The 16,821-nt window shown below is 46.0% G+C and overlaps 1 protein-coding gene across 5 annotated transcripts in view; it reads right to left on the bottom strand.

Annotated features, from left to right (window-relative positions):
* Positions 1-5,223: 5,223 nt before the first annotated feature.
* ALOX5AP (arachidonate 5-lipoxygenase activating protein) overlaps positions 5,224-16,821 on the bottom strand; it is a 52,382-nt gene continuing 40,784 nt past the window's right edge. For all 5 annotated transcript variants that reach the window (XM_054446585.2, XM_054446583.2, XM_054446584.2 and 2 more), the window contains 2 exons: positions 13,600-13,681; positions 5,224-5,708 (listed from right to left, as the gene is read on the bottom strand). In XM_054446585.2, the coding sequence (XP_054302560.2) occupies positions 5,546-5,708; positions 13,600-13,681 (245 nt within the window). In that variant the 3' untranslated portion in view covers positions 5,224-5,545. The remainder of the gene's footprint in view (positions 5,709-13,599; positions 13,682-16,821) is intronic.

The raw sequence follows: 16,821 nt of genomic DNA, 5'->3' as shown, positions 1-16,821 counted from the left end.
GTGACTCATGCCTGTAATCCCAGCACTTTGGGAGGCCAAGGCCGGAGGATCACTTGAGCCCAGGAGTTCAAGAGCAGCCTGGGCAACATAGTGAGGTTTCATCTGTACTAAAAATTAAACAACAACAACAAAAAATTAGCCAGGTATGGTAGTACCTGTAGTCCCAGCTACTTGGGAGGCTGAGATGGGAGGATTGCTTCAGCCCAGGTGATCGAGGCTGCAGTGAGATGTGATCATGCCACTGCACTCCAGTCTGGGCAACAGAGCAGGAACCTGTCTCAAAAAAAAAAAAAAAAAAATCTGACAGAGGTGGCTATGGAGACTGTCCAGGAGAGAGAATGGTGGGCCCAGGTGACAGGGATAGCAGCGGAGATGGTGAGATGTGGCAGAGGTGGGTTGGCCAGTAAAGGTGGAGCTGATGGAGCTTGGGGATGATTGACTGTGGGTGGGAGGGAGGAAGGGACTGGAGGAGTGTTCCTTCGTTGGGGCCTGAGTGACCACCAATGGGACAGTTACTGAGATGATGCTATGGCCTGAATGTTGGTGTCCCCCCAAAATTCAAGTTGAAATCGAATCCCCAATGTGATGGGATGAAGAGGTAAGGCCTTTAGGAAGTGATTAGGTCATGAAGGTGGAGCCCTCATGAGTGGTATTAGTGCCTGCGATAGTTTGTAAGTTTGCCCCCTCTAAATCTCAAGTTGAAAGTTAATCCCCAGTGTGGCAGTGTTGGAGGTGGGGTCTCACTAGAGGTGTTTGGGTCATGGAGGCAGGTTGCACATCAATAGATTGATGTCCTCCCTCAGGAGTGAGTGAGTTCTCACTCTATTAGTTTCCTCAGTGCTGGTTGTTAAAAAGAGCCTGACATCTCTCCCCTCTCTCTCTCGCTTCTGCCCTCACCACGTGATATCTGCACGCACCAGCTCCCCTTCGTCTTCCCCCATGACTGGAAGCGACATGAGGCTGTCACCAGATGCAGATGCCCAATCTTGAACTTTCCAGCCACCCAGAATAGTGAGCCACATAAAGATTTTTTTTTTAAATAGAGACAAGGTCTTGCCCCGTAACCCAGGTTGGAGTGCAGTGGCCCAATCATAACTCACTGCAGCCTTGAACTCCTCCCACCTCAGCCTCTCGAGTGGCTGGGACTACAAGCACACTTCACAACACACAGCGAATTTTTTAAAATTTTAGTAGAGATGGGGTAGATGGGGTCTCACTATCTTGCCTAGGCTTGTCTTGAACTCCTGGCCTCAAACAATCCTGCTGTTTTGGCCTCCTAAAGGATTAGGGTTACAGGATAAGCCTCCATGCCTGGCCACTTTTTAAAATAAAATAAATTACTCAACCTCAGATGTTCCTTTTAGCAACACAAAATGGACTAAGATAGTGACCTTATTAAAAAAAAAAAAAAAAAAGAGAAAGAAAGAAAGAAAAGCCCAAGGAGTTCCTCGTCCTCTCCTTCCACCGTGTAAGGCGGCAGCAATAAGGCACTGTCTATAAACTGGAAAGCAGGACCTCATTAGACACTGAATCTGCCAGAAACTTGATCTTGGATTTCCAGCCTCTAGAACTGTGAGAAGTAAAGTTTTGTTGTTCAAAAGCCCCCAGTTATGGTGTTTTGTTATAGCAGCCTGAGCTGACTACAAGGAAGACAGATGAGGAAAGCATAGGGTAGGGATAATTGTAAAAACCCAGTTGCACAGATTATCTCTTTGCAACCAGGGAGAATCTCAGTATGAATAATCCTATTTTAGTCTAAATGGAGAGGAGGGAGGAGTTCACTTATATGTCTCAGCTTCATCTGTTCTTTCACTGTGCCCTTTCCCACAGGAGACAGAAAAATGGTTAATGGTGGCTCACATCTGTAATCCCAGCACTTTGGGAGGCTGAGGTGGGTGGATCACTTGAGGTCAGGAGTTCAAGACCAGCCTGGCCAACATGGCAAAACCTTGTCTCTACTAAAAATACAAAAATTAGCTGGGCGTGGCAGTGTGTGTCTGTAATCCCAGCTACTTGGGGTTGAGGCACAAGAATTGCTTGAACCTGGAAGGCAGAGGCTGCAGTGAGCCAGTGAGCAGAGATCAAGCCACTGCACTCCAGCCTGGGTAACAGAGCCAGACCTTGTCTCAAAAAAAAAAAAGAAAAGAAATAAATTTCTCTGCCTGCCAGGAGGTGGAGGAAGCCACAGCCTCCTTTCTTCCCAGGTGGTCATACGTATGAATTCACTCACACACACACACTGCTGCTGCCCAAGAACCTCAGCATCACATCCATTCAGCTACTTTTGACTCAGTGAGGTTGAGGTTGGCAGAATCCCAAAATAAACCCCCCATGACCCCTACTCCTGCAGAATCCCCTTCCCTGGAGTGCAGGCAGAACCTGGTTGCAATTTCACTCCTTTCACTAAGTTATGTTATACGGTAAACATGAAGGGACTTTGCAGATGTAATTAAGGTCTCTAATCAGTTGACTTAAAGCTCACTTGGGCCTGGTCTAATCAGGTAAGCCTTTAAAAAAAGGGTCTAAAAGTTACTTAAAAAAATATGCTAATCATGCTCTCCTATTGGCCTTAAAGACATAAACGGCCATGTTGTAGAGAAACCTGTGCCAGAGAAAAGGCTTCTAGGGACTGAAGACTGTAGGCTTTAGTCTTCCAACTAGAAAGAACTGAATTCTGCCAACAACCAGTGAGCTTGGGAGAGAATCCTGAGCTTCAGCTGAGATCACAGCTTTGGTTGCCCTCTGATTACAGCCTGGTAAGACCTCTGACCCAGAAAAACTGTCAGATAATAAATTCATATTGTTTTGAGAATATAATTTGCTATGCAGGAATTGAAAACTAGTGTAATAAAATAATAATAATGGCTTTTATTGAGCACTTATATTGTGCTAAACCTTTTCAACTGCTTTACCTCATTATTCCTCACAACCCCATGAGTTTGGCACTATTATTATCCCAATGTAACACATGCAAAATTGAGGCTTAGGGAGAAGTCACAGAACTGAGGATGGGATACAGCAGGCACTCTGAAGACAGGGAGTTTGAGCATTACACAACGCTGTCTTCAATTAGAGGAAGGGTCCCTCATCAGAAGCTGTGCACCTTAAACTCCTCTTCATAATTATGAAGGCTGCTCTCCCCTCCCCTTAATGCCTTAGACATGCACTCTGGCCCTAGGCCCCACCAAGTAGTGCCTCTGATGGGCCATTGCATCATTTCCTCTCCCCACCCTCTGGAAGCCCCACAGTTAGCTTGGACAGCATGACCTCTGAAAGCTAAGATGTCCCCAGGATCCACTGGGCATATTATAACCTAGCTCACATGTGGGGTGTCTGATTTACCTTAGTTTTCCCAGGATCATCCCAGTTGTAAAGCTGAAAGCCCAAAGAGAGTTTGGTGAATGGGTACAAATAACAGTTCAATAGGACTAAGTTCCAATGTCTGACAGCAGGGTTGGGTGACTATAGCTAACAATAATGGGCTGTCTATTTCAAAATAGCTGGAACTGAGAACTTGAAATGTTCCCAACACATAGAAACGATAATCAAGGTGATGAAGACCCTAAACTCTCTGACTTCATCATTACACAATCCAACACGTAATAAAGTATCACATGCACCCCACAAATACCTACAAATATGTGTATCAATAAAAATAATTTTTAAAAAACTGAAAGGACCACATCCCAGGAAAACTTCTCAATGCCAGGCAAATCGGGATTATTGACCACCTGACCACCCTCCAAACCAAGCCCAGGCATGAGGAGGCCTGGGGGCCACTTCCATCCTGCAATGTCCCATGCCTTCCCTGTCAGCAAGAAGAAAAGAAAAGCCCAGCTTGGATGGCAGAGCACTGCTCTTTAGAGAGAGCTCAGAGCAGAAGCAACTGTCCTGAAGCAGTCAATGCCAAGGAGCTCCTGCTGGATGAGGTCTGGCACTGCAAGCCAGGAGGGGCTTCAGCCTGGACCATCAGACGGGCCTGGAAAGCAAGGCTCATTCAGGCCCTCTCCCTTAAATTGAGAGATCCTCTTGCCTGAGTGTCATACATGAGGCACATGGATTCAGGCCTCAGACCACACCAGACTCCACATTCCATCATCTCTGCTGCCCAAGCAGGCAACTCGAGGAGAGCTGGGAGAGGCTTCACATCCTTCCTAGGATTGTGACCGTCATGATACTCACCTGGGGAATAACACAGACCCACCTATTACTGTCCACCTCGATTGAGAGTTCAATCCTGATGAATGGCTCCCCTATAAGAGCTGGCTTCTCTGTTGGGGGTCCTGGAATCTTGACTACACCCCGCCATCTTTCAAGTTGTGCTGTTTCTGCCAAGTGGCACCTGTCATGACAGTGGCTGGATCACTGTCACTATGAACTGAGTGACCAGTGGGACATTTACTGAGATGGTGCTATGGTCTGAGTGTTTGCACTTTCCCCAAATTCACATGTTGAAATCGAATCCCCAGTGTGATGGCATTAGGTGGTAGGGCCTTTGGGAAGAGGCCCATATTATTGGACAAATCTGTCTACACTGTGGGCAATGGCTCAACACACATACTTCATTAAATACAGCCAGGTAGCGATTCATAAACTCATTCATTCATTAATCATTGGTTTGCCAATATCTGGGGGCACCTATGATGGGCCTGGCATTATCTTAGGCTCCCACAGGGAATTACAGAACATTTTAAACTGTATAACATGGAAGTGCTGGCCACGATGCTAGCATATGAAGACACCAACCTAATTCACATGGCTGTGTGAAGAGGGATGGATGTCATAAAAGATCTTCAAGGAATTCTTCCAGAAGCCAGATGTGTATTTTTTTTAATTTGAGATGGAGTCTCACCCTGTTGCCCAAGCTGGAGTGCGGTGGCATGATCTTGGCTCACTGCAACCTCTACCTCCCGGGTTCAAGCAATTCTCCTGCCTCAACCTCCCAAGTAGCTGGGATTATAGGCACTCGCCACCATACCTGGCTAATTTTTGTATTTTTAGTACAGACAGGGTTTCACCATATTGGCCAGGCTGGTCTTGAATTCCTGACCTCAAGTGATCCACCCGCCTCAGCCTCCCGAAGTGCTGGGATTACAGGTGTGAGCCACCACACCTGGCCAGGATGTATGTTTTTAATATTATCATTTAGTTTGAGGAAAACAAACTAGTCATTTGTGGGTATAGAGATATATCCCTCAAAAGCCATTAACAAAACCCCTCAACTATCAGCTTAAAACATGTCTCTGCATTTTATTTTCAGAAAACACAAAGCTGGTCACAAAACATCTCCAGGGAACAGAATAAGTGAAGAAACAAACAAAATGCGTGACAGTAGCAAATTTGGGGCCACGGTCACGTTCAAGGGGCGGAGCTGACATGAAATAATTTTGTTCCCGGAAAAACAAGGTTAACTCAAGCTGTGAAGCCCAGATGGCCAATAGATTTACAGCCATCTAAAGAAGAGCAGAATCCTTTCAAGAGTTGAATTATGGTGACTTGTAGGTATTGATTAGATGAGAACACCAACCTCATATTCAGCAGAGAGTTAGGGAATGAGAAGTAGAGGGGAGATGGTGGTGGTGATCGTCTTTATGTAGTTTTCAAAATCACTTCCGAAAAAGAAAATGAGGTAATAGTTGAATATGCCAGCAACGGACATGAGGAACAGGAAGAGTATGATGCGTTTCCCAAATATGTAGCCAGGGGTGCTGGAAGAGAAGGAAAAAGAAAACTGTAGATGCAGTGCGAATGACACCAATTTCACACACAAAAATGTTACCCCTTTTAGATACATGGGGTTTAAATTATAGCTCCCTGGACTCAACAATGCTCCATTTTCCCATTTACTTCATATGAAGGATAGAAGTGTCTCAGCTATTACTAGTCATTGACCTTATTTCAAACCCAAGTGAAGAGAGCCTAGACCTCAAAACCCATTACTGCGAGGGCTCTGCTGTACCCGCCTCTCTGTGCTCTCATGATTTCCTTAACTCCAGAGCTCCTCGATGGCCTGAAGGTGGCAGGTTCTGTTGACCATTGGGCATCCTCACTGAGCATCAGGACCATTAAGACCCTCTCTGCAGCTGCCCCTAAGGGACACGTGTGTAATGCAAGACTGTGTTAGAAGTGAAGTTTAAATGAGCCGATAAAACCGGTGGAATCTGAAAGGTGCTTCGGCATCTGAGGGCTCATTCTAGTCTCCTGAGGCTGCCTGGAATAATTCATGTTTACATTCATGAGACCTGGGCACCCAGCAATGGGAGACAGGCCCTTGCATTCTTGAGTGGAGGGAGAGACTTGGTTTTTGTTGTTATTATTGTTGTTATTGTTGTTGTTTGTTTCTTTGTTTCTAAGATAGAGTCTCATTCTGTAGCCCAAGCTGGAGTGCAGTGGTGCAATCTCGGCTCACTGCAACCTCCACCTTCTGGGCTTAAGTGATTCTCATGCCTCAGCCTCCCAAGCAGCTGCAACTACATGCACGTGCCACCACCCCCAGCTAACTTTTTGTATTTTAGTAGAGATGGGGTTTCATCATGTTAGCCAGGCTGGTCTTGAACTCCTGAGCTCAGGCAATCCACCCACCTCAGCCTCCCAAAGTGCTGGAATTATAGGTGTAAACCACCACGCCCGGCGGAGACATGTTTTAATACACTCTATCCTTCTCTCCAAGGCACTAAATCCTAAACTGCATCCCCCAGTGAGATGTGACCTCCTAATGGCATGCAGAGGCCACCCTGCTTCTGCCCTCCCTCTGCAGAGCCCTCCTCTGACTGCCTCCATGGCTGGCCCATCTGAGTGGTGCTAACAGGTTAGGAAAGTCCAAATGACTCAGGAGGGTTGTTAGTAAAGATCCCGGAAAGGCGTCTTTAGGCAATCAGGACTGCACAACGAGATGAGCCAGCTCAGCCCAACAGCTAACTTCGTGCTGCCAAGTGCCATTTCCTGCCGTAATCAGAGAGCAGCATTTGGCATCCACAGGTTTAATATTAGAAATCTTATCAATTTGAAAGGCACCCCATATGCTGATAATATAACTCATAACTTTTCTTTTTCTTTTCCTTTTTTTTTTTTTTTTTTTGAGACTGAGTCAAGCTCTATTGCCCAGCTGGAGTGCAGTGGCACAATCTCAGATCACTGCAACCTCTGCCTCCCAGGTTCAAGAGATTCTCCTGCCTCAGCCTCCTGAGTAGCTGGGATTACAGGCGCCTGCCACCATGCCCGGCTAATTTTTGTATTTTTGGTAGAGACGGGGTTTCACCATGTTAGCCAGGCTGGTCTCGAACTCCTGACCTCAGGTGATCTGCCCACCTCGGCCTCCCAAAGTGCTGGGATTACAGGCGTCAGCCACCATGCCCAGCCAACTCATAATTTTTCTACAGCAGGAGTCTGAAAGTCACTCAGCCAATATGTATCAAGCTCCTTGCTACTCAAAGTATGGTCCGTGGACCAACAGCATGAGCCCCCACACTGGAAACTTGTCAGAAATGGGAAATATCAGGTCCCTCTGGAACCTAATGAATCAGAATCTGCATTTTAACAAGCTCCCTGTGGGACCCACTCACATCGGAAAAGCACTGCTAGCTGACACCAGCCCTGTTCCTTGGCCAGCTTCATTCTCTCTCTGTTTTCCTGTTAACAGTCATGTTCATGAGATAAGACATCCTAACTAGCTCCTTAAGGGGGAAAATAAACATCCCAAAAGAGGGTGTTGTGGGCTAAATTAGGTCCCTTCCAAAATTCATATGTTGAATCCTTACCCTCAGTTCCTCAGAATGGGACTGTATTTGGAGACAGGGTGTTTAAAGAGATAATTAAGGTAAAATGAACTCATATGGGTGGACCCTCATCCAGTATGACTGGGGTCTTATAAGAAGAGGAGATTTGGATACAGACACGCTGAGTGAGGTGATGACGTGAAGACACAGGGAGATGGTGGCCCTCTACAAGCCAAGGAGAGAGGCTGCAGGATAAATTGACCCTGCCCACATTTTGATCTTGGACTTTTAGCCTCTAGGACTGTGAGAGAATAAATTCCCCAGGTTGCAGTGCTTTGTTATGGCAGCCCCAGCAGATGAGTACAGAGTCCCCTGCTAGTGCTGGTAAGGGAAGTGAAAATAAAGAAGTCCAAGTAAGGGATATTTTTTAGTCAGAGAATAGAGGGTTCAGATAAATTAAATTGTGAAAAGTCAAATATCATGGCAGCTCAGATTTATCACACGAATGAGGCCACCATATGCTCATTACAGAAACAAGAAAAAGTGATTTGCGAAGCTGTTTTACACTCAAGATAAAACCGAAGTGAAAAATGAAATGGCAGCGCCTCCTGATGAAATAGTGATGCTCTTCAATTCAGGTAGGATTTTTCCAAGGTCTCAGGGCATGTGGCCCTCGCATCATAGGACTAGGGTGCTTTAACTTTTCCCAGGCTGTGCACAGGGTGTGGAAGATAAGAGCTCAGCCTCCTGCTCCCTTGTCTGCAGGGCTCAGGGAATGTGACCCCAGGCCAGGCACGTCATTAGCTGCACCTTTAAGTCTCTGAAGTTTGGAGATGGCGCCACAGCTGTGGCAAGTGAGCCTGGTGGGCAGATGCCGAACCTGACCCAGGCTCAAGCAAAGCTGCGGAGAACCTGAAATGCTGTGAGCAGGGAAGGAAGATCTTGGGGGCCTAGACAGAGCACACCAGGGTCATTAGCCCTTGAACAAGAAAGACATCTCTTTCATGTTTCTATTTTTTTATACCAACCACAGAAGACTCACTAATCTTTCATTGTTTCTAAAAGTTGGTACATAATCCTAAATGAGTGAGGAAGGTCAGAATTAAATTATTAAGCATCTGTCAGGGCCAGGTATTGTATACCCATGACTTCCTTTAATTCTCACAGCCACCCTATGGGGGCGTATTGTAAATCTATTTTCCATCTAGGCAAACAGAAAAGAGAGGTTGCACGATTTGCCTCAGGTCCCACAGCCAGCAAGAGGCAACATAGGAGTTTAGACCTGCCTGTGTGAGGCCAGAGTCCTGTGCTTTGCACTGCAGGGCAAAGGACGCCTTCAGACTTCAGAGACCAGAATTTGGTTATTAGTTTTGAAACAGCTGTGTCCTCCACAGGCAGCATAAAACTCATATGAAAACACAAAAGCATCCTGCTAAACAATTCCCATCTCAAAGGTGCTAACCACTTCTAGGATGAGGTGCCGTAGTGTGGGAGATGGGGGTGCCCAGGCACCCAGAGCCCTGAGTTCCACCCAGGCATCGTGGGTGGCTCATGCCTATAATCCTAGCACTTTGGGAGACCGAGGCTGGCAGATTGCTTGAGTTCAGGAGTTCGAGACCACCCCAGCTCAGCTCTCTGTGGCCCCCCCATCAGTCACCACCCCTCCTCCACTTCCCATCCCAGGTTCTTAATGTGCATAAAATACGAGGTAGGAACAGAAAACATTACAGTCACTTCTTGTTTTAAAAATCTGTTCTTTTCAGAATTTAGTGAAGTGTCACTTTAAGCCTGGTGACCTCTAAAGAAAATAAAAATTGTAAGCTCTGTGAGGACAAGATATTTCTCCTCTGCCCACCCACAAATCTCCAATAAATCAGGACCTCCGCAAATATTTCTGAAATGAATGAATCATTTCTCAGAAAAGAGAAGTGAACAGCCTTCAGCGATTCCCAAACTCCAGTGTTTGTAAGAATCACCTAAAGAATGTGTTATCTGAGAATGCAGAATCATCTGAGAATGCAAATTCTCAGGCTTCCTCTGGCAGAGATTCTGATTCATAAATCTGGGATGGGGCCCAGGAATCTGTATCTTTAATAAGCACCACAGATGATTCTAATACTGTTGTTTGGTGGGTTTCGCTTTCAGAAACAGCAGCCTTGATATCCATCTATGCTCCCCGGCCTTCCAAAACAAGAATGTTTCTCCTCAAACTCTGGTGAAGTAACACCATACTCCACACTTGGAGGGGCCCACAGACTCTAAAACATTGATGCTGAGGAGGAGAAATGGCAACGAGGAATCAGTCTTCTTGCTTTTTGAGAACTAGATCTATGATTATTTTGGTAAGTTGAATATATTTGGTCTTGCGATGTGCCCCTGGCTCTGGGAGGCACCTTGGGTCTCCTTGGGGACAAAGACTCCGTCATGTTCACTGTTATTCCTTCAGCAACTGACCTGGTACCTGGCACAGAGCAGGTAGCAAATATCTACTGAATGAATGTTGAGTGAATGAGGAGTGAGTGAGCAACTAAGGAGAAGGAGGAGTGGGGTAACCTGAGTTCATTGGCCTCAAGAGTTGGCAGTCATTGCCCACCCACCACTGAGCTGAGAACTTCAAATTGCCAAGAAGATCAGTGGGAGCCCCAACAGATGACAGGACTCTGAGGGATAGGAAGAGGGAGCAACCTAGTGCCTGCTACAGAAGGTAGGTAATAAAAGGCCAAGAGTCAGTTGCCAGTTGGTGCCAGGTGCCATTGAGTTCAGGCCCAGGTAATAGCTTAAATGAACAGGGAAGAAACCAAGATTCAGGCTGGGCATCATGGGTGGCTTATGCCTATACTCCCAGCACTTTGGGAGGCCGAGGCTGGCAGATTGCTTGAGTTCAGCAGTTCGAGGCCAGCCTGGCCAATATAGCAAAACCCTATCTCTACTAAAAATACAAAAAATTAGCTGGGTGTGGTAGTGCACACCTGTAGTCTCAGCTACTCAAGAGGCTGAGGTATAAGAATCACTTGAACCTGGGAAGAGATGGAGGTTGCAGTGAGCCAAGATCAGGCCACTGCACTCCAGTTTGGGCAACAGAGCAAGACTATGTAAGGTGAGGTGAGATGAGGTGATGTGAAGAGAGGGAAGGGAAGGGAGGGGGAAAAGAGAAGAGAAAAAAGAAAAGAAGAGAAAAGAAATGAAACCAAGGTTCATCCTTCACTGCTGCGTAGTAACTGCTACAGGTGAACTAAATAGGATAGAGGAAGGGGTCAGAGAGTAGGATGAAGGGCTGAAAATAAGAGCCAGAAACTTCTAGAGGGTATTAAAAAGGGAGCTGCAAAATCCTCGCAGAGCAGCCTGAAGCCTGAAGGAAGAAGCTCAGGCTGGGGCATACATTATGGAATGTCTTCCCTACCCACTGGACCAAGGATGACACTGAATTTCCTAAGCGGACAGGGCTGGAGCAACTTCTGGAAAGGGGCAAGGGACCATCTGGGGTTCAAGAAAGAAATTCCGGGGGAAGGATCTCATCGAGCAATTCCTCCCCGGTTGGTGAGGTCAAGAACTAAAGCAGGTCCCAAGAGCATTAGGTGTCTGCAGAGTCCAAGTGTGACATAGCCCAGGAACAGAAGAGGGGCCTGGGGAGGAGATGGGCCCAACTGAAGAAGATCTCAGCAAGTAGCTTCTAGACGGCAGGGTTGAAAATCTCCTTGCATTTAACCATAAAGCCCCTCTGGCTTGCATCTATATCAGGCCGTATTTTGGTCTAGATTAGGCTTAGACATTTCTTCCAGTATCTATTACTTCTACTGATGACAGCTGCTCAGAGTGCTCGTGTTAAGCAGTATCTGTGTTAAGAAGGATTCTGAGGCCAGGTTTGGTCTCTGCAAGAAAGAGCACCATGATTCATCAGTAATGCCTACCACAGCCAGAGGGGAGGAGAAGGGGATCTAGAACCCACGCAGATGGCGGGTTATGGGGCTGGCAGGATCTTCTTCTTATCACCTAAAGAGGGAGACCAGGGAGGGACACAAGAAGTCAGGCCATTTATATTTCAATGAGGTCCGAAAAAATCTACTATTTCAAAGATTTCTTGTAAATCAATCTCCTATTGTTTAATTTTGCCACCTCTGTTCATTCCCTAATAGGAATCAGTTAGTAAAACCTTTAAAGTTAAAAGGACATGTGGGTAGGTGGACAAATTTTGTCATGTTCTGCAGATGGTCTCGGAATTAAAGCAGCTGTAGGATCTCAAGCAAGTGGTGACAGATGAAGAGAGGAGCAGTGACTGAGCCACATCCCTGGGACTTTGCGGGGGTAAGATAGGACTGCATAGGGAGCCAGGCAAAAGAGAAGACCCTCTTATTTCATTGCTAGACATTGTACCCCCACTCTTAACGAGGTAATCACATGGGAAAAGGCATGATAGAGGTTTTCCAGGGCAAAAGAGAATAAAGAATATCATTTAGGGCAGTGTTGATAAGAATAGGAGAGATAATGGAATTGTGATTTTAGAGGATAAATAAGAATGCCACTGGAGAGGAATGAAGAAAGAGATAGCACAGGGAAGGATCTGCTGAAAGAACAGTCATTCTTTTTCCAGCTGCAGCCCGGCTCACGGTCTAACCCCGTCAAGTCCTTGAGCTTCACAGGCTCTCAGGTTTTCCAGATATAGCGCTTTCACCCGCTGACCTCCCTAGGATGTCACTGCCTTTATCACTACTGAAGGATGCTATCTAATCATAGAGCCCATTAGCCACTAGAGAGGGGTGCTATTGTAAAAGACAGAGCGGCTGTGAACACAAGGAAGGAAAATGGTGTGGAAGGCTGGGGTCAGCACCTGGGGCAGCAGCCTCACAGAACGTGTTCCTGGCACCCGAAACCATACTAGTGCATTAGGAATTGCAGTCTCTAAGGAACTGATGGCATACTCTAACGCCAACGTTTCTTCTGTAAGTATTAGCACGTATTTTACTAAAATCTAGATTTCCTAATCCAGGTGTCAGGAAGGTACTGTGCTGCTTTGGGGCTTTCTGTCTGGCAACATCTATAAACAATGCAATGGTGACACTAGTCAGTTTCACAGTCTCATGTCTGCATCTTTTTTTTTTGAGATGGAGTTTTGCTTTTGTTGCCCAGGCTGGAGTGCAGTGGTGCAATCTCGGCTCACTGCAACCTCTGGCTCCTGGGTTCAAGCAATTCTCCAGCCTCAGCCTACCGAGTAGCTGGGATTACAGGTGCCCACCACCATGCCTGGCTAATGTTTTGTATATTTTTTAGTAGAGACGGGGTTTCACCATGTTGGCCAGGCTGGTCTCGAACTCCTGACCTCAGGTGATCCACCCATCTCAGCCTCCCAAAGTGCTGGGATTATAGGCATGAGCCGCCGCACCCTGCTGTCATGTCTGCATCTTACTGCATCTTATTTTCCCAACATTGTTTCTGCTGGTCCCTGGAAGATATGTTCCTCAGGACAACTTATCACAAGGTGCAAGCTTTAGTTCTCATTTCTGTAGACAAACAATGAAACGTTTCACTCTCAGGAGGCCTGGGAACCCAGACATAAAAAGTCATTCCAGCGCCAGACTCTGCAGGATGGGAGTGCGGGGTGTGGGGCTGCAAGGCACGTGCGGTAAACAGCACTGAAGCACCCTTTGAAAGTCAGCACCATGCGGAGGAATTGCTTAATGAGAAAACTGGGCAAGTCCCCCCAGCTATATTTTCAGAGCCTTCAAAGCTCAGGGAGAGAAGGATCAGAGGTCCTAGTCAACCTTCCCCCTCCCACCCAAGGGGATGCTACAGAGCCGTGAATCTAGTCAAATATTGTTTTGAATTATCACTCTTCCTGCTCGAAAATCAGGAATCACTCCATAGTTCTTTAGTAGTCCCAGTTACCTACCTCTGCGTTCTCTCTCCTAGGTAACCGACAAAGTACTTTTGCCTCACAAACAAGTACATCAGTCCAGCAAAGGCAGCAGGAACTAAGCGGAGAAATGAAAACACCTATGTCAGTTTCGTAGCCACCAAAACATGCTGTTAGCCCAATTAGGCAATCAACATTGGTCACAAAATCTAGCAGAGGACACACGCACTTCAGAAAAAGAGCCCAAGGGCTACAGGAAACCTGAGAACCTTCCTATAATACTGGTAACGACTTTATGTCGGCATCATGGCATTGTTTACAACAAATTTGTCCAACCTGGAGCCTGCGGGTCGCACGTGGCCCAGGATGGCTTTGAATACAGCCCAACACAAATTCATAAACTTTCTTAAAAATATGAGATTTTTTTTGCAACTTTTTTTCTTTAGCTCATCAGCTATCGATAGGGTTAGTGTATTTTATGTGTGGCCCAAGACAACTCTTCTTCCAGTGTGGCTCAGGGAACCCGAAAGATTGGATACTCCTGGTTTCCAAGGTATTTGCATATCTATCATCTAACCTGAGTCCTTTCAACATAACTAGTATCCACATTTCTATTTCCAGATGTGGAAACGTGGGTTCAGGTGGTCAACCAGACTTGCATAAGGCTGTCAGCTGGTAAAAGGGGGCAGAGGGTAGGGCTTAAACCCCGAACCCAGCTCTGAAACTGGTTCTCTTAAAAGTACACCCTTCACCCCTGAGCCTCCCCACAGCACAATGTTTAACCTTTCTTGAACCAACAGGTACCGTTTAGAAAAGATCTCTAGGGAAGGAGATTCCCTCTGCGTTCTAGCCTTTTGGGAAGGAGATTCCCTCTGCGTTCTAGCCTTTTGGGAAGGAGATTCCCTCTGCGTTCTAGCCTTTTGGGAAGGAGATTCCCTCTGCGTTCTAGCTTTTTGGGAAACTGCCAAGAGCAGCACCCCAATAACTCTATGAAGTCCTGAAGGCTTGGAGCTGAGAGTTAACTCAGCTGGAACTGGTGTTATCTGGAGCCACAGATATAAAAGCAATTTAAACACTTCCGCCATTGAGGGAATACTTTTCACCTGCCGCAGTGCTCCTGGCATTTTGGGAACTTGAATCTCCAATCCTCCCAGCGGCTGGTAAGGAGTGTGTTATTGTCACCATTTGACAGACGAGGAAATTTAGGCTCAGGCCACAAGAGCCATGAGGACATCTGTCTTTTTCCTAGATCATCTCTGAGCCTGGCATAGTGCCTGGCACAAAGGGGTGTTCAAAATAATATTTGTCAAATGAATGAAAATAAGTCAGGCCAGTGAAGGGGTGGAATTTGAAACCAGGTCTTTCTGATTTCAAAACTTTATCACCACCACCCGCATTATAAATAATAATATTTATTGCGCTTCAGATGTTAGGCGGAATCATATGAAGTGCTATTTTTGTAGGTCGTAGTCAGATATTGGCAGTTTTACATGGCTCAATCTGATATATGCCAAGCACTGTGTCAGGAGCTTTATACATATTACTTCACTCACCGTAGGAATGCTACTAGCTAGACCATGGTCCTGTTTTACAATAAGGAAACTGAGGCTTGAAAAAGCTGAGTAACAGCCTGGAGTCACACACCAGCAATGAGCGTCCTTGGATTTGTCTCCAATCAGCCGCTCCCCAAAACCCATTTCTTTCCACAATTCCTCCTGCCTTCCAAAATACTATTGTTATCTGGCAGATAAGAAAATCAAAGCAAAAGACAAACTGTGAGCTTCAGCTTTCTCTTTTTTTTGAGGCGGAGTTTCACTCCTGTTGCCCAGGCTAGAGTGCAATGGTGCTATCTTGGCTCACCGCAACCTCCGCCTCCAGGGTTTAAGTGATTCTGCTGCCTCAGCCTCCCGAGTAGCTGGCATTACAGGCATGCACCACCATGCCCAGCTAATTTTGTATTTTTAGTAGAGACAGTGTTTCTCCATGTTGGTCAGGCTGGTCTCGAACTCCCGACCTCAAGTGACCCTCCTGCCTCAGCCTCCCAAAGTGCTGGGATTACAGTCATGAGCCACTGTGCCCAGCCCATGCTATTCTCTAAAAATCACAAAACTGTCACAATCACGATTTGCCTTGGGCAAAGTTTTTCCTATGTTGTACCATCTGAATGATTCTGCTCCAACTTATTGGTCCATTTTTCTTTCAATGGGAACCCAATTGAACATGAGCTAACAGAGATTATGGGTGGAAAATGGCCACACTCATACCCCTGTGCAAGGAAGGTGAGTGCCTCCTGCAGGGAAGTGGGCTGCTGGCACCAGGAGGGTACAAATCCAGGCTCTAAAATTCTGAGGTTCGTGCAAGCCACTTGCTCCTCTGGGACTTGAGCTTCTGCTCTATAAAGTGAGGGATTTGCACTAGAATTATCTTTGGGTTTCCTTTCTGCTAAAAAAATTCTACAGTCTACTTTATTCATAAGAAATGACGATTATCAACCAAGGTTTACTGATGCTTTTGTCTGCTGGCAATGACAAAGCTTATTTTGACAGGAAATACATATTTCCAGGGCTATGAAACACCTTCAAACTCCCATTGTATTTATCTAGCTACAGCAAGTCCACATTCATCTAGATCAAGCATCACTAAGACATAAAAAGAACCATAACTCCTAGTAAGAGCATAGTTTGACTTGATTTTTCGAGTAATGCAAGACATGTTTCGTATTTAACTCAGGATAGAAAATAGGAAATAAGTGGTGAGCTTACTGACAGCCTTCTCAGCACAGAAGGAGTGCCACGTGGTGTCCCTTAAGTGGTTTCTGCTGCCGCCTCACCTCTGCTCTCTATCACTGAACTTAGTTCTTTTCCTGCATGGCGCTTCCCACCCTTGTCATTGTCTTCATTCACTGACTTCTGTGGTCCATCTTGCCAGCTGGCATGTGCCTCACCGCCATCTCCTTTATTTATCACTGTATATCTAGGCACAGGGCTTGGCACAGAGTAGCTCTTCAATATATATTTATTATGTAAATGAATAAAGTAGGAGGATCTTTGTGAAAAATCCAGAATTTTAGGCCAAAAGACCCAGGCACTCATTCTGCCTGTGTTATTCACCAGCTGAGTAGCTATAAGCAAGTTACTTTATCTCCCTGAATCAAAGTATCCTGAAAGGTAATAAGGGACATAAGATCCACTCTATCTACTTTATAGAGTGGAGAGACAATAATAAGTCTTAAACAGTTCATCATGGGACTGAGTGTGG

This window comes from Pongo pygmaeus, chromosome 14 (genome assembly GCF_028885625.2).
Source record: "Pongo pygmaeus isolate AG05252 chromosome 14, NHGRI_mPonPyg2-v2.0_pri, whole genome shotgun sequence".
NCBI classification, from domain to species: Eukaryota; Metazoa; Chordata; class Mammalia; order Primates; family Hominidae; genus Pongo; species Pongo pygmaeus.
This window is presented reverse-complemented; position numbering and strand designations above follow the sequence as displayed.